This window comes from Triturus cristatus, chromosome 4_1, assembly GCF_964204655.1.
Source record: "Triturus cristatus chromosome 4_1, aTriCri1.1, whole genome shotgun sequence".
Classification (NCBI taxonomy): domain Eukaryota; kingdom Metazoa; phylum Chordata; class Amphibia; order Caudata; family Salamandridae; genus Triturus; species Triturus cristatus.
This window is the reverse complement of record NC_140585.1, coordinates 1,234,237,185-1,234,263,407: the sequence shown is the minus strand read 5'-3', so window position 1 is coordinate 1,234,263,407 and position 26,223 is coordinate 1,234,237,185. Positions and strand designations below refer to the sequence as shown.

The 26,223-nt window shown below is 47.4% G+C and overlaps 1 protein-coding gene across 2 annotated transcripts in view; it reads left to right on the top strand.

Annotated features, from left to right (window-relative positions):
• Nucleotides 1–26,223, top strand: part of LRP1 (LDL receptor related protein 1) — a 1,298,976-nt gene that overhangs the window by 525,338 nt on the left and 747,415 nt on the right. For both annotated transcript variants that reach the window (XM_085654639.1, XM_085654638.1), the window contains exon 34: nt 186–311. In XM_085654639.1, coding sequence (XP_085510765.1) covers nt 186–311 — 126 coding nt within the window. The remainder of the gene's footprint in view (nt 1–185; nt 312–26,223) is intronic.

Genomic DNA, 26,223 nt, shown 5'->3' with positions numbered 1-26,223 from the left:
TGTTTTTTCTTTTCTTGTTCAAGTTGTTGTGGTCTCAGTTGCAGGTTTTTCGCATCTTTGCATCATTGTTTCATTTCTCCTTTTCTGCTGCAGATTTCTTTGTCCATTGGCTACACACACTCCAGCCACATCAGCAATGAATAATCTAAACCTAGATTTACCTTTCTCTTTCCCTCCTCATGCAGGTACCAACCCATGCTCTGTTAACAATGGTGATTGCTCTCAGTTGTGCCTGCCTACTTCCGAAACAACCAGGTCCTGCATGTGCACGGCAGGTTATAGTTTGAAGAGCGGCCAGCAGTCCTGTGAAGGTAAATGTGATGCAAGGTTACCATTTTCAACCTTACTTAGTTGCATGTGACATACTGTCTCTGTGCCTCAGAAATCATTATATGCGTGATCTTTCACAAATCTCTTAGGAGTCAATGGCACAGTAGTTTTATATACAATTGTATACACAAAAATAATTTTAAAATAATTACCCGTAATCTGAACATCACCATATACTCCAATGTTTCCTCTGTACTATCGTATTTTTTTGTTGTTGTTAATATCTCTTCATTACTAAAGTTTTGCAGTAGTTTACAAACATGTGAGGCACTACCAAGAATCCAAAATGACAGCATAAGTATCAAAGTCATTATATTGTATTGTTATATTATATTGTATTAGGGCATCTATATGATTAGAGCCTGATATTTATCAGACATATCTTATTCTTCTTTTTAACCTAAGAAAAGAAAGAGAAGATACAAACGTTTCTAACTTGGGCCCATGGTATCTTCTGCTAATAATAAACTGTGTACAGGCAGAACATCATAGTCCATAGCAGACCATATTACAGAGACTTCATGAAGCGTTTGTCAGGAGTTTCCACCAAGACCCCTTTTATTAATGTGATATAATTATGCATTCTTGATTTATATATCAGCATAGCTTACCTATTCAGTGTTGGTTTTCCTGCTCTACTTCATTCTCTCTGCATTCCAGCAACCTACATGTTTGTTCATGGCTGCCTATCTGTTTTAGCCTCTATTGCTAATAATAAGGTATTCCATTCTGTGTGTGTTACTAGTTGTGTGCTGATAGACTTCATCTTCGTTCTCATCCATTTCTTGACATCCACCAGCCAAACTTTAACACTAGGGGCAAGTCTGGCCTTCCACGCTGTGGCTATATTTCTTTTGGCAAGTATCAGTGCCAAGTCAAGAAATGTACTTGTTGGTCTAGCAACTGTTTTTCCAGAAGTTTCACCCAAGTTAGGTTATATACAGGTTAAAATATCCTTTTCTAATCTCCCCCAGACAATTTAATTGTTAATGAAACAGATTTGTTGCAGAATTGTGCAGTGATTCGGCAGTCCCATACCATACGGTGGAAATCTGTCTTTCGGGCAAGACACTGCGGACAATGGTCAGCCTAGCATGGTTTATTTTCACTATATTTTCAGGTGTCAAATAGGTTTTATACAGGTAATTAAATTAAATGAGTTTAAATTGAGGGTTTCTTGTGACATTATAAGGGATCCTTAGGATATCTGATCATTCTTTTTCTCCATCTGCCCGCTTGATCATGTCTTTACATCTAGCTTTATTATTCTCTACATTGGAGTGAAAAGTAGAAGACAGGGTGTTATAGAGGGTGGACATTGCCGGTCTACTGGTACAGAATGTGAGCAATAGTCTCAGAGCAGCAGTGCTAGCGTTTTTTTTTTTCTTCAACTCACATTAATCTGGTTATCTTTAGCAATGCAGTGTGTGCAATACAGTGCTTAGATCCCATCTCACAGGTGTAACTGAGTGAGCCATATGTGTGTACATTGGTGTATAGGTCCCATAATCATACAGTTAATATCCCTACCTTGGTCCATTGCTTTTTGTTAGTTAGTGTTTTTGTTAGCTCTTTAAATTCAGGGAGACACCATAGTGGGAAATCTCTAGAGCATAAGTTGTGAGCCTTCCTAGTTGATTAAGGAACCACCGCCTGCAGTGTCTTGCTATTCTGAGGAACCACAGGTGTTGTCTAGACAGAGGAACATTAAGTACTGCTTCATCTACCACTGGTGCTACAATTCTACCTTCAAAGGCTGCTTTACTTTGAAGTCTGCTTTTTGGGGCTAAAACCAAAGTGGCTTCCTGCAGGAGGGTGTTGACACCTCACTGGCTCAATTCCTTATTATACTCCTTCCTGCGTTATTAGCACATCTCACCGGGGGGTAGAAAGCTGTCTCATGGAGCAGGCTCCATGTGTGCCCAGGAAGGCCTAGGAGTTTTAAAGGCAACAAAGTGGTAGCTTTGGTAAAGCTGCACACCGCAACCAGTTACTTTAATTTCTACTTGAGATACAAGTTGGGTTTAATGTAATTAGTTGTTTGATACCTTGGAGTTGCACCATTCAAGAGTTAGCACGGTTGAGGGGTGTCAGTCAGTCAAATTCACTTTATTCGGTTAATTAAAACCATAAAAGTATACCACATAAAAACACAATAAATATTAAAATGTCAAGATAAAACAAACATCGCAAAATACAAATGGAAAGACATCTAGATCATCAATATACACAGCAATAATTCATTGTATTAATTAAAAAGTATAATAATAGCAGGCTGTAGGAAAGTGGCTCTGTATATACTGTTCCCAAATAGGTACAGTGTGCACAGAGTCCACAGTCCCCAGAGGTTTGGCAGAGGCTAAAGTTAGATATAACCTTACTCTCTAATGTGGTAGCTTGGTCGAGCAGTAAGGCAGTATCAGAGGACAGTGTAAAGCATTTCTTGTACACACTCAGTCAGCAAATGGTCTCACACACTCAAGAACTGAACTCTAGGCCAATGGTTTGTATATAAAAATATATGGTTGTTTTATTTTAGAACCAACAGTAGGTATCAAAATATACTTTCTCAGAATGAGATTGTTAGAAGGTGGTTCTGACACTATGGGCCGCCTGGATTTTTCGCTTTTTGAGCACCTAATTGTTGAGCTTTTACTGTGGGGGAGCCTCATAAGTTGGGACTCATCCACAGTGAACTCAAGATGTAAGACTGCATGGGGATTTTACTGGAGTTCCCCTGGCTTGACCAGGCCACTGCGCAGCAGCTGGAGTAAGGGACACCGGGCTGGTTACATACAGACACATGTGTACATGCGTGTGCACACGTGTACAGGCTGCGCAGGAGAGATTCCTAGCGTGCGCAGTCCAGGAGCAGCTACAAAGTGAATGGCGTGGCAGGACTTATGCAATATTGGGTGTTGACATGGAATAGGCTTTATACACTGGAAAGAAACATGCCAGGGAAAGTCAGTGTGTCTTACTGTTTTTTACTTCATTATTCCCCTATGGGAATGTGGAGCCATGGGCTAGATTAGCTTCCATTAGGCCTACAGATTCCAGACACGTGCTTAAGTCCATGGTAGAGGATGTGAAAATAAGTATTCTGCAGAGTCCAAAGTCATATTTGTACTGCTTTTGGGTCATCCAGAACTGTCATATTTCTCTGAGCCAGCCATGACCAGACCCAGGCTGAGGGCTGACCTCAGCTGGATGGATTGATAACCTTTCTTCCACAAGCGAGGGCCTCCTCTCCATGGAGAGAAGATGGGTGGGGCTACAGGCTCATCCATTAGCAGCTGTCACTGGGTGCCAGGCACCAGGCTGCACCAAGGAGGGAAGGCAGCGTGGGGGAAGGGGCTTCAGAGACATGTGGCCAGAGACCCTGGACGACGCCATTTTGAACAAGCCCAGAGGCTGGACAAGAGGGAGGGAGCAGGGGCAGGGACGTGATGTGTCGCTGTTTGATAGGACCAACAGAGATTCCCTGCCAGCCCCCTACTCAACTTTTAAAAAGTGCTTGCACAGGAAGAGAAGCTCTCTTTGGGGTGTGGTCTGCTGAGGCTGAAGGTGCTGGAGCCTGGCGCAACAGGTAATTGTAAGGAGAGACCCCCTGACTGCCCCCAGGACCCTAACAGCACCAGAAGATGAGCCCAGGACCGATACGCAGGAGCAGTGGTCTCCGCGCAGGGAGAAGAGAGGCCAAGGAGGAGAGCCAGGCGAAAGGCTGGCGCAGGGAGCCAGTGAAGACCGCTCCCTGTTGAATCCACCCTCTCAGAGACCCCGAGGGCGGAGGAGAAGAAGAGCTCAGGACCGGTGCACAGGAGCAGTGGCCTCTGCGCAGGGAGAAGAGAGGCCAAGGAGGAGAGCCAGGTGAAAGGCTGGCGCAGGTAGCCAGTGAAGACTGCTCTCTGCTGAATCAACCCTCTCAGAAACCTCCAGGGCGGAGGAGAGTGTTCCCAGTGGCTGGGGATGGTAAAGAGGAGCATGAAGCACCCCATAATGCCTCGCCAGGCATTTGGAAATCTGCCGTTTTGGTGCTTTGTGGCCCCCAGAGGAGGGAGGGTCACCCTCACTTGTGAAAAGGTGCTGGGGGAGCGGCTGGAAAAGCGCAGTCTCGCCCTAACCCCCCCCCCCCCCCCCCCCCCCCCAGCACGGAGAAAAGTCGCACCCTCAGTGTCATGGTGACCTAAAGGAAACTACCCCTCAAGGGCCCAGCTAGCATTTAAACACCTTCTAGGCTGGAACTTTTGTTCTACAGCTCAGGGTGTGTGGAGAAGTGCATCATGAAGTGAAGGGCTGAGTTGGGGGTGTGTGGAGAAGAGCATCCCCTGGAGGTGAAGTGGTGTAATTGCACCGAAATGCATTTACTAGTGGTTATTTCTTTTTAGATGGATTGAAAATCACATGTGTAAAGTGAAGTACCTGTGTAAGGTGATGTTAAGCTAAATGGAGTTATGTTGCTGGACCTTCCTGCTAGGGGGTCTGGCTGTGTTTACGTAATCCCATGCTTTTACCTGTGATTCCTTTTAACCCCTTCCATGCGGGGCGGATTCCCCTGCTGTGCTGAGCGCTGCTTGCGCGGGCGTGGTCATGACGGAACGGTTCCGTCATGAGCACAGCTCAACCGACGCTCATGACGGAACCGTTCCGTCATGAGCGTCGAAGGGGTTAAAGTGAAGAGGCGCACTGCAGGAGAAGTGTAGTTGCCAGGAGTACTTCTTTTGAAGGGACTGTAAGTCACATGTGTAAGGAGATGTCATAAGCCAAGTGGGGTTATGTTGCCAGACAATCCTGCTAGGGTATCTGGCTGTATATGCGTAATCCTGTGATTTCATCTTTGATGCCTTTAGGGGCTGTAATTGCAATGCATTCAAATGATCAACCAAGGTGATGAGTACTGTCATTCTAAAGTGTGCGTAAACATGGATTCTTGCTCCTGTGCTTAGGTGAAGACCCCAGACTGCTAGCCCTTAAGATATAGAGGTGCATACTTTATGGTCAGTAGGAGATGTTCAGTCAGGGTGAGGGTCATGTGTCACCAAGGCAGGTTTACCCCTTTTTAGGTCTCGGCTGCGAAGGCTGCGCCTGCGCAGTCTCGCTCCGAGATTTAATGACTTTGAGAAGAGGGGCTTGCACCCGCCCCTCTTCTCTCCTGTTCTCCATTGGCTGGCCTCTTAAATGCTGGCCAGCCACTGGAGAAGAGGTCCAGTCACTCCGTTGAAGCCCCGTCCTTTTCGGATCGGGGGGCGTGTTTTTTGCGAGAAGTCTCAGGGAGGAGACAACAGCAAAACACGCCCCCAAATCCGAAAAGGACGTGGCGTTTCTCAGAGGCATTTTCTGCTGTGCCTCGGAGAAAGGCGGTGGTGTCCCGGCGTTGCTCCCTCACCTGATCTCCTTCGTCATCAACGATTACCAGCCCGGAGGCTGCATCTCGCACCTGGACCCCATCCACATCTTCGAAAGGCCCATCGTTTCTGTGTCCGTCTTCAGCGACTCGGCGCTGTGCTTCGGCTGCAAGTTCCAGTTCAAGCCGATCCGGGTGTCCGAGCCATTGGTGTTTTTGCCTGTGCGGAGGGGTAGCGTCACCATCCTCAGGTAAGGAAAGGTGGGGCTACTGCCATGCTGGGGGAGGGAAGATACCCCCGTGTAGGGCTACAGTGATAGGTAATGTCATTTTAAGTGCAAAAAGGCTAAAACATTTGCGATCATCGCAGTACAGCAATGCAGTGCATAATGCCGTCTGTTTTTAATATCGAGCCCCCTCAAACTCTGGACCTGTAACACTTCGATGTTTTTATGCCGATAGCTCCAGTTCTGTGGCCATGTGATGCGCGGTCTGACCTCTCGTCATGCAGCAGCAACCTCAGTGCGACCCAATATGTTGTTTCGGAGGGGAGGCCGCCCACACTGCTGCAGAGGGATCTAGCAAGAAAATGCCCTTGTGACCAGTACAGGCCAGTGCATTCCTCTCTTACTTGATTAGTCTAGCTACTTTTAAGCGACACTGTTCCCCAGGTGATTCCTTGTTTATAGTGTACCAAACTAAATACGACCTTTAAACATAAAAAAATCTTAGTTGGCTCCTAAGGCTTTCTTCCCCTGAAAGAGCGTAAGAAACACCGCCTGACGGACATTTAAAGACAATTAAAAGGATGTGCTTTCTCTTTATTGTGCATGACGCCTAGAACGAGAAAATTGTATAGGAAAATGTTTCACAGTGAAACATAACACAAGCTTTCCTGGAGTTTAATCTCGCATGAAGCATCAGATGTCTCAAATGACTGACTGCAGTTTAATCAGCTTAATCGGTGCTCCATCAGTGCCAGGGCACGAGCATATATATGGGCACGATCATATATATGGCCATGGGGAGATGCTGCTCATTTCCGAAGCCGGCGCAGCATCTTGTCCGGCAGCGAGGCCCCATGCACTCCGCCATGTTGAAGCTTTCCAGTCGCTATTGAGCTGAGGGGCCTGTCTCTGGACCCTGCCATGGCTGGGGAGCAGCAGCTGCAGGAACCAGTGAGTACGGGCCTGGCTTTCCTTTAGCAGTGGCGAGCGGGCCTCGAGACGTTCGCTTGCACCCAGGGACATTTTAAATTTTCGGGGGTCCTGGGCCACTCGTATTTTGTGAGGCCTCGTTTGTAAGTTTTGAAACGTATGATATAATTTCAGCACTTTAATGCCGTCCTTGGCCATGTTACTCACAGTGCACAGGCACACCTCGAAATTCAAAATGTATTTACATCTAATATTCATGAACAGTGACGTGTGCTTTCAGGATTATAATTCAGCAGCAGTTCACTAACATGATTGTTTATAATCTGTGAGACCTCCTGCGATTGCTGATATGTGAGGTCCTGTTTTGGTCTAAAAGAAACTGGTTTTATGGCTGTCACATGGGGTTGAAAAACAAACACTTTTGTGCCATGTCTGCAACAGACTCCAATACATCACCCACGCTAAAAATAAATTAAAGAAAACTTATTTTAAAAAATGGATTAAGAATTATTTAGGGTCTTCAGAGCAAAAGCAAAGCTGGCTCTATCAGGGAAAATATACAATGACTAATGCTTTACAGGTAATTCCATTTGTGTCTGCCACCCTGCAGGGTGGAGGGTGACGCCACACCACATTTGAAGCAGTCCCTGCTCGCTGGCCGCGTGTGCACGCTCACGTGACCGTTGTGCCCAAAACCTGACAGGCCCGGGTGAGTACGGGCACTCTCCTCAGGCCTGGAGAAGTTCCGGTACTCAGAAGAACAAGCATTTACAATGCAATGGTCTCGGCATTGGTAAAGTTAGAGCTATTGGCATTGCTCATGACAATGCCGTTTCTTTACATGTTTTAAAAACAAAAACATAAACAAAAATAATGTCATGAGCAATGCCAATAGCTCTAACTTTACCAATGCCGAGACCATTGCATTGTAAATGCTTGTTAATGCTTGTTGAGGTAATGGGATGGGTCGCCACTGGGATGGTGCCAGTGCGCAGGGCCCTCTCTCCAGGTTATGTTCAACTATCTGCATTGGGGGCAAGTTGATGTGCATACATGGGAGTGGTGGCACTAGACCCCACCGCCCCCCTGCGGGAGGGGTGAAGATGTTATGCAATGTCACAAAGTAATTCCAACGGCTTATGTATATTTGTAAATTGGTGCATAGTATTGAGTAGTGTGTGTGTTTAATAAATGTACTCTTACTTTTATAAAGCAAAGTACAGACTGGACAATCAATTATTGAGTGTTATTTTTGTGCACCTGCAAATGGCGATTACTAGCCCACACCACATCCCTTGAGTAAGCCTCAGACTGCTCTGCAACCCTACCCTCTGAGAGTCAGGCGCTACAATTGGGTGTTTGGTTCCCAGTGAAGGACAAATGTAGTCATGTTATTTGTGCAGGCCTCACAGATGCTGCCTCGTTTTCCAACAGAGATGCTTTAGTTAAATATTTTGCAATAGGCAATTGACTTTTGAATGCAATAGTTATGTTTGTTGCAATAGGAAACACAATTTCAAACACAATAGAACATTGAGCTCAATGGGAATTTCAAGTTAAATGCAATTGATTACTTTTAGGATTACTTTTCTAACTCCAGTACTGGATCCTAGATTCAGTCCCGGGACAGTTCCTCGAAACAGATGAGTAAATACGATTTAGTTACTGTTGTGATTTTTAAGCAATATTTTGGTATTTTAAAAGCTGACACTTAGAAACTTTTTCTAATGAAATCACCAATGTTATCCTATGGGAGGAAATTCACTTAGCAGGTAAGTGGGGTTATTGTTACTTTTTCTAGCTCAGTGTTGGATCCTGGATCCAGTACTAGTGTACCACCTGTAAGCATTTGAGAGAATGCGTTTAGGTTATACAGGCGATTTTTAACGAATGTTTGTAAGTTTACAAAATCGACACTTAGAAATTTTTTGCAGCAAAAACCAGGCACTGTTATCCTATGGAAGAAAATTCAAGTTGCAGGTAAAGTATGTTCTCGTTATTTTTGTAATCCAGTGCTGGGCTCCTAGGCTCAGTACTGGGACATCTATCTAGCACAGGTAAGTAATTACGTTTTCACAGTTGGTACGATTTTTAAAGAATATTTGTAGTTTGCAAAAATCGACACTTAGAAGAAATTTCACAGAAAAAAAGTCAATGGTTTCCTATTGGAGAAAATTGAGTTAGCGGTAAGTATGGTTGTAATTACTTTTCAGGGTCAGTCCTGGGCAGCAAGATCCAGCACTGGGATCTCTCCTAATAGCAGGTGAGTATTTTCGATTTCGTTACTCTGTAGATTTTAGGTGAAATAAGTAAAAAATTTAGAAAGTCCACACTTAGAAGAATTTTCAAGTGAAACCAGCCAATGTTACCCTATGGAAGAAAAGTGAGTTATCGGCTTTTGGGTAAGTACTCGACTGGCCGAGTTAAGGTGCTTGGCATAGACTCAGGGGTCTCCCAGGGTCAGGTAAGTACAGTTGTTACACCCTCAGCGGCACAGGGGCAGCCGGGTGCAGAGTGAGGTAGGCCCAATGTTATCCTATGGGAGGCAGGGGGCCCGTGGTTGGTGGCTGCTGGCTAGCAGACCACGCGGCTGTGGGACCTGGGCTCCTGGTCACTTTCTCAGGGCAAATGGGGAAGTAGGCTAGAGTAGAAGTTGCACTGTCAGGGCCACTCGGGCGGCAGGGTGCAGTGTGCTTTTGAGCTGTCGGGCGCTCAGTGGATTGCAATGGAGAAGCTCAAGAACGAACAAAGGCTTCAAGCTCGGGGATGAAGATTCTTCAGGTGCGACCACCACTCGAGAGGTAAGTCGGGTAGTTGGAGTATAGGTAGGTACCCAGGAGTTGGGCACAGGGAGCCACAGGGCGCCGGGGGCAGGGGTGCCTTTTGGTGTCGGGAAATCTTACCCTCTGTTGTTCACGGTTGGGTTTTCTGAGGCTGCAGGCGTCATCAAGAGCGTTGAGATGGGTCCTTGGGTGTCAGATTCGGGGTCAGAGTCACCGGGGGGACGTCCTCGTGGTCTTTGTCCACTCAGCACAGGCCAGGCTTGTAGGGTGCAGAGTGCGCAGGGTTCGCGGTTCCTGGCTGATGCCAGGGGTCAGTTACTTGCTTTGAGCAGTACCACTGCTCGTGGGAGCCTCAGATGCTTAGAGTCACAAGGAAGCCAGGTCCTCCGGGGTTTGTGAGGTTGCTGGCCACGGGAGATGCTGGGATTTAGCAAGAGCAGGTTCGAGGGTCGACAGGCCGGTAGGGCTGGGGCCAAAGCAGTTTGTGTCTTCCTCTTGTTAGCAGCTGCACGGCAGGTCTTCTTTCTTCTTGATCATCTTTGCTGTTTCGGAATCTGGATCTTAGGAAGGAAGGTTCAGGATGACCCTAAATACTAAATTTAGAGGAGTTACAGGTAGGAAAAGGGCAGGGACCACTGGGTCCCTGCCCTGGGGTGGGTACACCCCCTATCCTGCCACTCTCCTGTGGGAGGGGAGCAGTGGCCTAGTCCTGATTGGGCAGGGCTCCCCATCTTCAAGATGGCTAGAGCCCGGAGATGTGCTTCACCTCACCTCCCCCTCCTGAGGGGTGGGGTTGACAGAGGCTGGCACACCCCCTGTCCTTCCGTGGGGTTTCCGGCCAGTCTTCCCGCCAGAGAGGGGGTTTAGAACCGGTAGGGGCCAGTTGCTGAGTACAGCAAGTGGCCTTGTAGAAGCTCACAAAGGCGGCATGCCTTTGAAGCTTCCCCTGCCCATCCTGGGGGAAGAGACCTAGCTCCTCGCCCAGGATGTGCATTGTTGCAGGCCCAGGAGAGCGGATGGCTCTCTACCCAGGGGTCCAGCAACATGTCTGCTGTGTGGCAGCCTAGGCAGCCCCTCAGACAAGACGTGGATTGTAGGTTAGGTTCAGGGGACATCTGTGAGAAAGTGCCATCTTTGTTGCATAGTATGCCCCACTTTTTGCTGAATTGCTCGCCACCTGGCAAGTTTTAAGTTGGGGAATTAATTCCCCTTGAACTCTTAGGGTCCCTGGGGGCCCACTAGCCTACCAGGTACCTCCAGTATGCGCCAGGGAGCTGCTCTGCAGAGAGGTGTTTAGAGGCCATGCCCTTTTTACACCTCTCTGCAACACAGCTCTGTGGCGCTTACTAGAGGTACCTGGTTGTGAGAAAGTGCCATCTTTCTTGCATGGTATGCCCCCACTTTTTGCTGAATTGCTGAATGTACTTTGACTGAGTGTGCCCTGGACCCCTGCCAATCAGGTGCCCAGGGCCTATGTTCCTTCCCTAAAACACAAAACCCAAATTGGCAAACCCTGGCCACATGTCAGCCCCTGGTAAATGGTACCCTAGGTATCCAGGGCCTTGTGACCAGGGAAGGCCTCTAAGGGCCGCAGCACTCATTGTACCACCCTTAGGGGCCCTGTACCCTCTCTCACACACACACACACACACACACACACACACACACACACACACACACACACACACTGCCCTTGCAGGCTGAGTGTCTGGGTACAAGACAAAACAAAGAGTCGACATGGCACACATCCCTGTGTGCCATGCCCACCACCTACACTGCCATGGCATACATCAGCCACCCCTCTAGCTGGGTGCCCTATGCCAATGGTGTGGGTACAGAGCAGGAGCCCCGTGTCCCTACAGTACCCAGGTCCATTCCTGGGCACTGTAAGTGCAGTGCTGCCATTTAAGAGTATATGGTGCTGGGAGCCCGTCAAACACAAACTCCACAGCACCATAATGGCAACACTGAAGACTGAGAAGTTTGTTATCAATCTTCTCAGCACATTAAACCCACACTGATACCAGTGTGGGATTTAATGTACCAAGCACCCCAGAGGGTATCTTAGAGGTGCCCCCTGAAACCTAACCTACAATCCACGTCTGGTCTGAGGCTGCCTAGGCTGCCACACAGCAGACATGTTACTGGACCCCTGGGTAGGATGCTCTCCTGGGTCTGCAACAATGCACATCCTGGGCGAGGTGCTAAATCTCCTCCCCCAGGATGGGCAGGGGGAAGCTTCAAAGGCATGCCGCCTCTCTGTACTTCCCCAGGCCACTGCAATCCCCCCACTCTGGCGGGAAGCTTGGCCGGAAACCCCAAATAAGGACAGGGGATGTGCCAGCCTGCCAACCCCACCCCTCAGGTGGGGGAGGCGAGGTGAAGCACATCTCCGGGCTCTCGCCATCTTGAAGATGGGAAGCCCTGCCCAATCAGGACTAGGCTACTGCCCCCCTCCCACAGGAGAGAGGCAGGATAGGGGGTGTACCCACCCCAGGACAGGGACCCATTGGTCCCTGCCCTTCACCTACCTGTAACGCCCCTTAATCTAGTATTTAGAGGCACCCTGAACCTTCTTTCCCCGGATACCAGATTCCAAAATCCGAAGAAGAGCTAGAAGAAAGGAGACCTGCCCTGCAGCTGCTAAGAAGAGGAAGACACCAATTGCTTGGGCCCCAGCCCTATCGGCCGGTCGACCCTCGAACCTGCTCCTGCTAAAACCCGGCATCTCTTGTGGCCAGCAACCTCACAAACCCCGGAGGACCTGGCTACCTTTTGACTCTCAACCCCTGGGACTCCCATGAGTAGAGGCTCTACTCAAAATCTACTTCTAAATCCCTGGCAGCAGCCTGGAACTGCGAACCCTCACACTCTGCACCCGCCAAGCCTGGCCTGTGCCGGAGTGAACAAAGACCACGAGGACGACCCCATGGCGACTGTGACCCCTAGTCCGGCACCCAAGGACCTCCCTCGACACTCCTGAAGCAGCTTGCAGCCTCAGAACCAGGTGCCCCCCCAACCGCGATCAACAGAGGGTAAGATTTCCCGACATCAAAAGGCACCCCTGCACCTGGCGCCCCGCGGCCCCCTGTGCCCAATACCGGGGTACCTACCTATCCTCCAACTACCCAACTTACCTCTCGAAGTGGTGGTGGCACCTGAAGAATCTTCGTTCCCGAGCTTGCAGTCTTTTTCTAAACCGGAGATTTCCCATTGAAATCAATAGAGCGCCCAAAGGCTCAAACGCACCCTACACCCAGCCGCCCGAGTGGCCCTGGCAGTGCAACCTCTACACCTATCTACTTCCCCACTTGCCCTGAGTCAGTGACCAGGAGCCCAGCTCCCACAGCCGCGTGGCCTGCTAGTCAGCAGCCACCAACCAAGGCCCCCCTACCTGTTATAGGATAACATTGGACCCAACTCTCTCTGCACCCAGCCGCCCTTGTGCTGCTGAGGGTGAACCAACTGTTCCTACCTGACCCTGGGAGACCCCTGAGTCTATGCCCAGAACCTTAACTCTGCCAGTCGAGTACTTACATTTAAACCGATAACTCAATTTGCTCCATAGGGTAACATTGACTGGTTTTTCCTGAAATTTCTTTTAAGTGTGGACTTTTCAAAACTTAAAATATTCACCAAAAATCAGCCGAGTAACAAACGAAAATCTCACCTGGTCTTAGGTGAGCTCCCAGTGCTGGATCTTGGTGCCCAGCACTGACTCTGAAAAATAGTTACAACTGTACATACCAGTAACCCAATTTTCTACCATAGGAAATTATTGACTGTTTTTCTGTGAAATTTCTACGAAGTGTCAATTTCTGCAGACTTTAAATACTCTTTAAAAATCGTATAATTTCTGAAAACGTAATTACTTACCTGTTTTGGATAAAGGTCCCAGTACTGAGTCTAGGCACCCAGTACTGGATTGCAAAAGTAACAAGAACATACTATACCTGCAACTTGAATTTTCTGCCATAGGGAATCATTGACTGTTTTCTATGAAATATTTTCTAAGTGTCAACTTTTAAAATAGCAAAATATTGTCTAAAAATCATCACAGTAATTAAGTCGACTTTTATCACTTGATTCCAAGTATTGACCCAGGACTGAATCTAGGATCCAGTCCTGGAATTCCAAAAGTAATCCTAAAAGTAATCTGTGGCAAATAACTTGAAACTTATCCAGTATTGGGGTATCTTTCATAGATTCACATGCCTGAATCATTCCCCGTCGCCGAGGCGGGAGTCCCCGGTAAATAATAAAGTAGTGCCAAAATGCTAGTAGCAGTAGTAGGCCCAAAGAAAAGGCCCAAAGCCTGTATCTTAGTAGCCTATCTACCTCATTATGCAAAAAGAACCAAGAATTTGGTAACAACCAATCAGACACCAGCACCCTTCTAGAACCCTCTCAGCAGAGCCAGTTCTCCTCAGATTTTCACCGCACGTCGTGTGGAAGGGAGTTTCCCTTAGTGCCTCTCAGTTTTCTTTCAACTTGCTTCAGCATGTCAGACAAGAAGGCTTTATTTAAGTCCTGCAGGACCTGCACCAAGAAGAGAGTCCATGTTGATGATCAACATGTAGACTGCATCTACTGCCTCTACCCTAAACATGAGGCAAAAGATTGCAAGATTTGCCGCACCTTCCCTACAAAAACTCTCAGGGATAGGGAGGCGAGAGTGCTTTTGTGGCTTAAATCCTCTTCGGCTGAGGAGGATGACAAAGCCTCTACTTCTAGCAAGAGAGCTAGATCGCAGGACAGCTCTTCCAGCGATGGGAAGAAGCGTCAGAAATCGCATCATTCTACTTCTGATGCGCACTCTCCTCAGGAATCTACAGTCAAGCAAACTGTGAGTAAAAGCCTTTCAAAATCTTTGGCTTACTCTCAATCTTCAGTTTCTGTCACCTCGTCTGCTTCTTCATTGACGCAAACATTCACGACGACGGCGCTTACCTCACCTATTATGTCTACGAAGGTTACTATCCTCTCAAAGAAGCCCACCGTCGAGGGGTCTTCGACGAAGTCCTCGTCGACTAAGTCAGCAGTACCGCCGTCGACGATTCCGCCATTAAAAAGCCTGTCGACGTCGAGCTCGTCGACGAAGAGCTCGTCGACGAAGATTCCATCGTCGACGAAGATCCCGTCGACGAAAGGCTCGTCGACGTCGAGCCCGTCGACGAAGAGCTCGTCGACGAAGATTCCATCGACGAAGACCCCGTCGACGTCGAGCCCGTCGACGAAGGGCTCGTTGACGAAGATACCATCGACGTCAAGCCCGTCGACGACGGCACCGTCGACGACGAGCCAGTCGACGACGAGCGCACCATCTATGATACCGTCGACGATCCCGTCGACGATCCCGTCTACCACAGCCCCGTCGACGACGACCTCGTCGACGATGATTTCTACTCCAGTTTCCACCAGGACTTTTCAACTAAAGTCTTTTCAAAGGCAGGACATTTCACCGCTTACTCCCTCGCATCTCCTGGAAACTTATGTTGAAGATGATGATTATGTGGATGACGAGGACGAAGGGCCCTTTGGGGTTGCTCGCCACCCTTCGGAACTGCACATTAAATGTCAGGAGGACGATGAGGATGAGGATTATCAAGGGCATTACTATCAGGAAGACATAATCGTTCCGCACCATAGACCCTGCTACACACAAACTCGTAGGAATGAGATGTCACATCTGCCCCCTACGTTGATACAAGACCTACAGGCCATGCTTGCAGATTATAAGCAGCGTTTTCCACCGCAGCCAAATGTTCCACAGGTTCCACAGACTGCGCCGCAGCCGGACCCATTGCCTCTGCCTGAGGGTCCAGCCCCAATGCCTCAACTGCCTGATCCTCCACAGGACCCGCATCAGGATACAACCTCGGAGGAGGAATACGAAGAGGGCGAGTTGCCAGACCCAGCAGACCCTTGGGATTCATATATAATCCCTATGCCTTCGCCACCTACCCCTCTACCATCTGATTCGCCTCCAGAAGATATAGGGGGGTTCCATAACCTCATGCAGCGAGCTGCGACCAGGTTCAACTTGCCGGTTACCATTGAGCAGTCTGACTGTTTTCTGCATGATTTTAAGGAGGAGTCAAGGAAGGTTACGAGAGCTATCCCTATCATTGACTATATTTGGAAAGAAGGGGTTAAAATCATGAAAAACCCGGCATCAGTACCAGTGGTGCTTCCACGGATTGACAAAAAATACCGTGCTCCAGCCGACAGTCCCTCTTGTCTCACTGGTCAACCGCGTCCAGACTCGGTTATATCTCAGGCAGCCCAACAAAAGTCTAAGAATCCGGCAGCACCGGTCACTACACCACCGGATAGGGAAGGACGCCGACTGGATCTAATTGGGAAAAAATTTTCAACTATGGCAGCTGCTTCCATCAGGGCAGCCAATTCCCTAGCGATAATTGGGCGTTATGACCGCCAGATGTGGTCAGAAATGGCAAGCTTTATCGACCTCATCCCAGAGGATAACAGGCAAGACGCTCGAAAGATTTTGTTGGAGGGTGAGCGTGCAGCCTCAGAGACTATCGACTGCGCACTGGATATTGCGAATACTAACTTTCGCCAGTTGGCTGGGGCTGCGGTTCTTAGGCGCCAGGGTTGGCTGAAAGCTACCACGTTCAGACCAGAGGTCCAGACAAAAATATTGGACATGGCCTATGATGGCGAATCATTGTTTGGAAAGCACATAGATGATGCGCTCCAAGCAATTAAAACGGATACCGATACTGCAAGATCGTTGGGCTCCTTACAATACAAAAGAGGTACCTTCAGAGGAGCAAGGGGCCGTGGATTTTCTTCCAGAGGAAGTTATCATACCCAACAAAATAGGTACCAGCCTCAGTATCGGCAATCATATCAGTCTTCCTACAGACAGACCAATACATCTGGTTTCTCTCGTCAAGGCGGACGAAAAAGATCGCAGAATCAGGGAAGAGACACCTCACGGAAGCAATGATTTCTGCAGGGCGCCTTTCACTCCTTTTCCCCTCCCTGTGGGTGCAAAAATTTCAACTTTTGCGACCAGGTGGCAAGAAATTACGTCGGACCAGTGGGTTCTGGACCTGGTTCACAACGGTCATACCTTAGAGTTTGTCACCAAACCACCCAACAAACCACCCAAGGGACCCCCTCCCCCTCGTCTTCACTTACTATTCAAGGAAGCTTTAACAATGCTCCTCAAGAACGCAATCGAGAAGGTTCCTGCGCTTCAAAAGGGGACAGGTTTCTATTCCCGCTTTTTTCTCATCAAGAAGAAATCAGGGGAGTGGCGCCCAATCTTAGACCTTCGCAATCTGAACAGATTCCTCAAGAAGCAGGGATTTCGCATGGTCACTCTGGCGGAAATTCTAGGTTGCCTCAACGAGGGAGATTTTCTAGCTTCCTTAGATATGGAAGACGCTTACTTTCACATCCCAATACATCCGAAGCATCGCAAGTATCTTCGCTTCACAGTGGCTGGCGCCCATTACCAGTTCAAGGTGCTCCCGTTTGGGTTAAAATCTGCCCCAAGGATCTTTACGAAGTGCCTAGCTCCAGTGGCAGCAGTGTTGCGCTCCCAAGGAATCCAAGTCTTTCCGTATTTAGACGACTGGCTAATAAAGGGTCCTTCGGAAAGATCAGTCAAGACTGCTGTGACAACATCTCTTCGTCTGTTCCATTCTCTGGGGCTTACGATCAACAGGAGCAAATCTCAATTACAACCAAGGCAGATCCTTCCTTTTTTGGGCGCGCTGTTAGATACCGTCCGCTGCAAGGCATTCTTGTCTCACGAACGGCAGGTTCGTCTTCAAAACTTAGCAATCCGAATTTCCAAAAGAAAGTCAGTTTCTGTCCGGATGTTCGCGTCGCTGCTAGGGATGTGCTCCTCTGCAATACACCTCGTTCCTCTGGCGCGGCTCCGCATGCGACCCTTGCAGGAGGAGTTACACCTTCAGTGGCAGCAGGTGAAGGGCACCTTCGACGACATCATCAGAGTCACTTCAGGCATGAAGAGCGCTCTACGTTGGTGGTCCCATGTTCCCAACTTATCAGAAGGACTTACTTTCATTCAGAAAATTCCAGACTTTGTCCTCACTACCGATGCTTCCATGGAAGGATGGGGAGGTCATCTCCAAGATTTACAGATACAGGGGAAGTGGTCCCCAGAGTACAAAAACAAACACATCAACAGTCTGGAATTGCGAGCAATTTTTCTGTCTCTGCAAGCTTTCCTTCCAAGGATTGCAGGTTCTTCGGTTCTAATTCGAACCGACAATACTACCAGCATGTTCTACGTGAACAAACAAGGAGGAACAAGATCAGCAACTTTGTCCACGGAAGCTCAGGAGTTGTGGGAATGGGTCACACTCCACAGCATAACCCTCAGGGCAGAACATGTCAGAGGTCTCTGCAATACATTAGCGGACACGCTCAGCAGATCCCAATCAGATTGCCACGAATGGGAGCTAGAGCAAGCTCAGGTGCTCAGAATATTCAGAGCTTGGGGAACACCACCGCTGGATTTGTTCGCCACGAAGGAGAACAAGAAATGCCGCTTCTATGCCAGCAGATACCCTCAACAGGGCTTAAGGGGGAATGCCCTGTCCATGCGATGGTCAGGGATTTGTGCTTATGCTTTTCCCCCGATACCCCTGATACCGAGGGTCATACGCAAGATGAAGTTGGAGGGCTGTCGTCTCATCTTGATTGCACCCAGATGGCCACGCCAATACTGGTTTCAGGAGCTCCTATTGCTATCACAGGACCAGCCGATCAGTCTTCGCCCGACGCCCACAATGCTGTCAAGGAACAAGGGTCAGGTTCTCCACCCGGACCCTCAGTCCCTACATTTACACGCATGGCTCCTGACTTCTTAGAGTTTAAGGACCTGGATATCCCTCAGGACTGTAGGGATATATTAACAAAATCACGAGCTCAGAGCACGATAAAAACCTACCGTCTAAAATGGAAACGGTTTTGCTGCTGGTGTGAAGCAAACCAGGTGCACCCGGTGGATGACCCTGCAGAAAAGATCCTTCCTTACTTGTTACACCTGGCAAGATCTGGGCTTTCTTTCCCTTCAGTCAAGGTCCACTTAGCTGCACTTTCAAGATTCAGAAGGGGTGCTCATGGCCCTTCTCTTTGTTCATCCTCTTTAATTAAACAGTTTATGAAAGGACTATTCCGAGAGTTTCCTCCGGTCAGACTTCCGCCACCGGAATGGGAACTCAACACAGTCCTATTACAGTTAATGAAGCATCCATTCGAGCCCATCCACAAGGCTGACCTAAAATTCCTTACATGGAAGGTTGCTTTACTTCTGGCTTTAACATCAGCTCGAAGAGTGAGTGAGATTCAGGCGTTTACTGTAAAGGAACCTTTTCTACGCTTCACTCAAGACTACGTGCACCTCCGAACTAATCCAACGTTTATACCTAAGGTGCCTTCACAATTTCATCTTAATGAACCAGTGACGTTAAAGACTTTCTTTCCTAATCCATCCACCCCAGTGGAACGAGCCTTACATTCTCTCGATATCAAGAGATGTCTTAAATTCTATCTTCTGAAAACAAAGAACCTCAGAAAGTCTGATCAATTATTCGTGGCTTATGGCCAAACTACTCTGGGAAAGGCGGTTACAAAATCCACCATTGCCAGATGGATAGCATCTACAATACTTTTCTGCCATGACAAGGCTCACAGGCCTCTGTTGAGGAAACCCAAGGCCCATTCCACGAGGACAGTAGCAGCGTCTACAGCATTGTTTGCTGGTGTGACTCTAGAAAATATCTGCCGTGCTGCGACATGGAAAAATGTCCACACGTTTACCAGACATTACTGCCTCCAATCTACGCATCGTGATGATGCAGCAGTTGGGCAAGCTGTACTACGACATCTGTTTCTTTGAATTACCTTCAGGTACCCTTTTTTCATATTTTAATATGTAAGATGTTGATATCTTTAATATAACAATGCAATGTGTTACAATGATGATTTGCTTTCATGTTAACATGCTTTTCTCTTTATAGATGGCATATTTTGAATTTTAAGATCTTTTCTTATACCTCTTGTTACAAGCTGTGGATGCAATTAGGGAGTATCAGCACTAGTCTCCCGCCATCCGCAAACGACTGTATACTTGGTATACTGCTCGCTATTCTGATTCAGGCATGTGAATCTATGAAAGATACCCCAATACTGGATAAGAAAACAAGTTACTTACCTGTAACTACAGTTATCCAGTATTGGTATCTTTCATAGATTCACATGCACCCACCCTCCTCCCCGTAGAGTCAGTTCTATATAATTTGGGAGGTTCACTTCCCACTTGTGCTACGAAAATCTGAGGAGAACTGGCTCTGCTGAGAGGGTTCTAGAAGGGTGCTGGTGTCTGATTGGTTGTTACCAAATTCTTGGTTCTTTTTGCATAATGAGGTAGATAGGCTACTAAGATACAGGCTTTGGGCCTTTTCTTTGGGCCTACTACTGCTACTAGCATTTTGGCACTACTTTATTATTTACCGGGGACTCCCGCCTCGGCGACGGGGAATGATTCAGGCATGTGAATCTATGAAAGATACCAATACTGGATAACTGTAGTTACAGGTAAGTAACTTGTTTTCTTCCATTGAACTCAATGCATTATTGTGTTTAGAATTGTGTTGCCTATTGCAACCACTTATAACTTTCTTCAAAAGTCAATTGCATATTGCAAAAGTATTTATATAAAGCATCTCATTCTGACAAAGTATATTTTAATATCTATTGTTGGTTCTAAAATAAAACAGGCATATATTTTTTATATATAAACCATTTGCTTAGAGTTCAGTTATTGAGTGTGTGAGACCATTTGCTGGCTGGTTGTGTACAACAAATGCTTTACACTGTCCTCTGATACTGCCTTACTGCTCGACCAAGCTACCACTTTAGAGAGTAAGGTTATATCTAAGTTTAGCCTCTGCCGAACCTCTGGGGACTGTGGACTCTGTACACTCTGTACCTATTTGGGAACAGTATATACAGAGCCACTTTCTCACATCATCTCTAAGATGCCCTCTGTTGTGCATTGTACATTAAATCCTGCACTGGCATCCGTGCGGGTTTAATGTGCTGAGAAGTTTGTTACCAAACTTCTCAGTCTTCAGTGGAGCCATCATGGTGCTGTTGAGTTTGTGTTGACTATCTCCCAGCACCATATACTCTTAAATGGCAGCACTGCACTTACAGTTCCCAGGAATGGACATGGGTACTGTAGGGGCACAGGGTTCATGCTCCTGTACCCACACCACTGGCATAGGGCACCCAGCTAGAGGGGTGGCTGATGTATGCCAGGGCAGTGTATGTTGTGGACATGGCACACAGGGATGTGTGCCATGTCGACTCTGTTTTGTTCTATACCCAGACACTCAGCCTGCAAGGGCAGTGTGTTTGTGTCAGGGTACAGGGCCTCTAAGGGTGGCACAAAAAGTGCTGCAGCCCTTAGATGCCTTCCCTGGTCACAAGGCCCTGGGTACCTAGGGTACCATTTACCAGGGGCTGACATGTGGCCAGGGTTTGCCAATTTGGGTTATAGGTTTCAGCACAGTATTTAGGGAAGGAACATAGGCCCTGAGCACCTGATTGGCAGGGGCCCAGGGCACACTCAGTCAAAGTACATTAAGCAAAAAGTGGGGGCATACCATGCAAGAAAGATGGCACTTTCTCACACAGGCCTTCTCTTTTTCCTTTTTCTGACCGCTGCAGTAAAAAAACTAGCTATATTAGAAATTTCCCAAACATCGGTCAACATTTGCAAATATGTAAAATCAGGTCTAGCCTGTATAAAACCTTTGCCTTTTAAAATGGGTAAAATGAACTTATTTCGAATGTGCAAAAAAATGCTCACAAAATAAGATTAAGTGCATTGAGTCCTGAGTAGAAAAATTATCACATGAACAAACACTTAGGTCCTCAGACTTTTTCCATCCCATTGGTTCAGCGAGAAGTAGATGCAATTGATTAAATCTAAACCTCACTAAAAGAAAACGGTGATGCTGGTTGGTGACTATATTTAAATATGGCTCAATCACTTGCTAAGGGGTCAGTATGTAACCCTGTGCTCGCCAATTGACCGCCTAGTCTTTCCACTGTAAAAACGGTTGTTGTGCATGTTTTTCTGTAAGGACAGGTAAAGTACATGTTCTACCTATGTCGTTTTTTACAGCCCAACATTACGGCTCTGTAAACCTGACAGAGGGGGTTACTTAAACCCATGTCCAGGGGAAGTGGTAGCTTTGCCATTGCTTTCAATGGCAAATTCGGGCTAGCAGTGTCCGACTGCCCTACCAGTCTGCAGTGGCAAACTGGGGGACTTAAATTACTTGGAGACTTCCAGGGTAGTACAATCAGTGCCATAAGCCCTGGGATACTCCTCAAACTTGCATACTCTGGGTATCAGGGTATCATTTACTAGGGACTTACAGGTAAATTAGCCGTTTTCATATGCCAATTCAACATGCACTTCAGGGTCTGGTTATAAGGCCTTCGTGTACTCTCCTGAGTTGAAAAACCAGCAGCATCAGTTGAAAAACTTGTAGGCAGCCATACAAAAAGAGGCATTTTCTTATTTATTTGCTAGTAAATGTTGTTTAATTGTTGTGCCGGCAAATTCAAAAATTGCACAGGACTGCTGAAGAGCAATGCGGGACATTTTGCGTGTCTGACCACATGCCCCAGTTAGAGAGATCAGTTTTTGTACTGACATCCATGTACAGTTTTTTGAAGGCTATTGTACATTTTGGACGGTTCTTCAAAATTCAGGCAGTTGAATAATAGCCAATTGAACTTTTTTCTTCAAAACTTCTCCTTTAATTAATCCACCTCAGAAGACAACTTGAAGAGCTCTGGATTTAAAATAGACAAACATCAGTAGCATTTTACAAGACTGGTGAGATTAGGATTAGGTAGGAGGCAGGGCAAGAAGCGCACTTGAAGGATCTGGAACTAGGAATTAAAGCTTAAGACCTTTAAAGTGGCATCCATGAGGCTTCGATAACATAGCAAATAAAAAAGCCAGATTTAAGTCTCAAAAGCAGACTGGGGATGGACTGGAAACTGAGGGCAAGCTGACTGAAATTCCAGAGGCAGATACAATTGAGTCTCTGTAGGTAAATATGGTGAAGGGAGAGGAATTAATCAGAAATCTAATCTTACAGAGAGGTGTGGGTGTTGGGGTTTAGATTATCACTTGAACTCTGGTTTATAGTATCATAAACTCATTATTCTCCTCCTGCCAGAATTTTCGATTTAAATATTCCCGCTTGGACTCTGCATCTTTTTCTGCCAGGACAGTGGCAGACTAGGCAACTCACAAGCTGGAACCACAGTTACACCCAGGGTCTGGCCCGGGGAGGGAACTAGAGGCGTTAGGGCACTAGAGAACGGTCAGCCTCCAACCAAAGCTATGAACCACAGAAAGGACCGTCCCTAGTTGTGTCTAAGAGATGCCCAATTTAGTGGGGGCAAATCACAAAAATTGACGGACTGGCATCACACACCACCAGGTGTCATGCTTCATCATCTGCCAGTCCTCCAGAAACTATGGCAGGCGCTTTGATTGGACCACAGCTGGTTCCGCCCCACCCCAGGCAATCATCTGAGGTAATGACGGGACACAGGAAGCGGCGTGTCATAGAGCAGCGCCATGTGCTGACACACCCCCACGCGGGTCAGGCAACAAACAGGCAACGTGCAGTCCTTTCTGCATGCTTCGCTCAGGACACAGGAAATGCAGCATCATCACTGTGCGCCACGCTCACCTGAAACCCATATCGTATGCCACGATCCCACCCAACAGTATAAAAGCTTGCTGCGCACTACACTTAATGTCACCGGGGAGGAGGCTGGACGCATGCAGCACTAGGTTTTCTAGCGGGGAGCACCCCTTGAACTGTAAGTCGTTGTTCTGATTTCTTCTTCCAACAGGTTGAAACTATAGTAGACCAAGCACGCCCTGACGGTTTTTTCTGCTAACTAATTCAGTATCTTTGATATACCTTCCCAACCAGTCTGGTTTTTAACCCTTTTGTCTTCATCCTTTATCGTCTCCCACCAGAATGTGGCCACAAGGATTTCCCCCCTACCCCTCCCATGGGGCAAATAGGTTTTTCCAATAGGGTAAGACTTCTATATTTGTTTCACATGAATGTCAGAGTGAACACAGATGCCTGACACTCATATAAAGTTTCACCTTTTTCACTTTAGGAGAGAGCAGTAAGTATGGAGGGTGACTGTGACACATCAAGGTCTACCGAATGACAACCATTTTGAGTATTATATGTTTGTCTCATCCCCTCTCTCTTACAGGTTTCTCTAAACAGGTGGCAGCTGGCTATAGGCCTACGCCCCCAGTGGTAAGATTGGAGCCCAATATTTAAGGTCCTGACGAATGCCACGTACCCAAGTGGACAATACAGGCAGAAACATGTTGACCCCCTATTAACAATCACTGATTCACAGCGGCGACGGGATGATAAGGTCCCCACTCACCGCACTTATATATTTTAATCCCACATAGTAACCCCATAGAATAAAAATTGTTCAGGTATACTATGATGGTTTTTAAATTCACTCACTCCTTTTTTTGTTTGGGCCCCCACTTAGTTTAGAAGTGCATCCCTGTCTTCAGGTGTATGCCCGCCCTCTATCAAACGCGGTTTTTAGAGGGCGAGGACTGGCAGATGATGAAGCATGACACTTGGTGGTGTGTGATGCCAGTCCGTCAATTTTTGTGATTTGCCCCCACTAAATTGGGCATCTCTTAGACACAACTAGGGACGGTCCTTTCTGTGGTTCATAACTCACAAGCTGGCACAGAACTAAATAGACTGCGGTCAAACTGATCTTTGCGTGTGAGGCATGTTGTCTCATACGAATTTTATTTCTTTTGGTCTCCTGGCATTAAGTTGTGGAAAATGGTGCCTGGATCCAATCGGTGCCATAGTACAAAAAATATATACTGTCATCAGTGTAGATGTGAACTTGTGCATGCACTGGGAACATAGCTGCAGTAACACTGACCTTCAATTTCAAATTGCTTAGCTCCTTTCACAGCAATATGGCTGAGTTTTGAAGATTCTGCTCCACTCCCCCTTAGTCCCTTACTCCCAGCAAATTAGTAACCCAAGTCCTCTATTTGTGGCCACGTGGTTGAGCAGTTTAGGCTTATCAGAGGGTCGTGTTAAGCATTTGTTGCACACATAGAGTCAATAATGAGACACACACTCAAAAAGAAATCCGAGATCAATTTGTAAAAATAACAGAGTTTTACATATTTTTAGACACCAACATCATTGGAATCAGGTAAGTACTTTGAGAGTTATAGATTTTGTTGAAGTAGAAAATACAGTAGAATAACTGTTTTGTGGTATAAGCCTCGAACACAGTAATGTTCTCCTATGGGAGAAACATAGACTACATAGATATACTTGCAAACGTTGGAGGGTGCCTTCTAGGACTTCAGTTGCTTAGTGTCCAAGAAACCACCCGCAGTTTGATATTACTTGCCCTGTTCTGTCTGTGTGCAGAGGTGCTGGTCGCGTTGGTAGCCTCAAGCATTACGCGTTAAAGTATGGAAGAAGTACCTGGAAAAGAAAGGCTGCAAATGGGGACTTGGGAACAAGTCTTACAGAACCCAAAGGGGCCTCAGCTCTTGAGGGCCTCTGGAGCACAGGGACACAGTTGGTTTATGTGAACCCGGGCTGTGGGGTCGGGTGCAGAGGTGTTTTGTCCGGTATCTCGCTGTTGTTAAAGGCTCTCACTTGGCTTTGGCGACCAAAAGAGGAAGAAAAAACATGGGAGCGGGTCCACGTTAGATGAAGGCCTTGTGAATCCTAAAGTCCCTCAGCAGCAGGTCGGTGTCGGCGTTGTCCGGAATAGACGCACAACAAGCCATGATAGATGGAAAGGCTCCAGTACCCAGGGTATTGGTGCTGAGAGGCTCCTGGAGGGGTCAACACCGCAGGGCATGGCGAAAGTGACAGGGCTGACATCCTGAACTCACGACGACCTCTTCCTGATGAGTTGCTCCCTCGTTGGGCCCGATGGCCAGCAAGACAAAGTACTGGGTCGATGCAGTCAGTGCTCACAGATGCAGGGGACTGGCTCCTCCACCTCAAAGGTGATGCTGCTTGGTTGTTGAAGGGGAGAACAGTCCTTCAAGGGTTTGGGGAGGCTGTTCAGCTTCTACAAGTCAGTCTTTGGTACTATCGTTGTGCAAGCAGCAATGCAGAGTTTGGTGACAATGTCGGTGCTGGACCTCTGTTCTCACGGCTTCAGCTCTTCTTTCTCCTGCCTTCAGTTCCCAGTAGACGAGTCCCTTGTGTCAGGGGGTACCTTAAATACTGAATTTAGGGGTGTGTAGGAAAATATCCAATGGGCTACCTACCCCTGGGGTGACTACACACCCTATATGACCTTTTTTCTGTGGCGTGGGGCATAATTCTGACCCAGAGTTCCTAGTTACCACAGATCCAAGATGGTGAAACCCTTTTTCGACTATCCCCTTAAAGTGGCCCACCTTGGGGGTATGCCCAGCCTGATAGTGCAACACGCCTTCTGACTAGCTCATTTT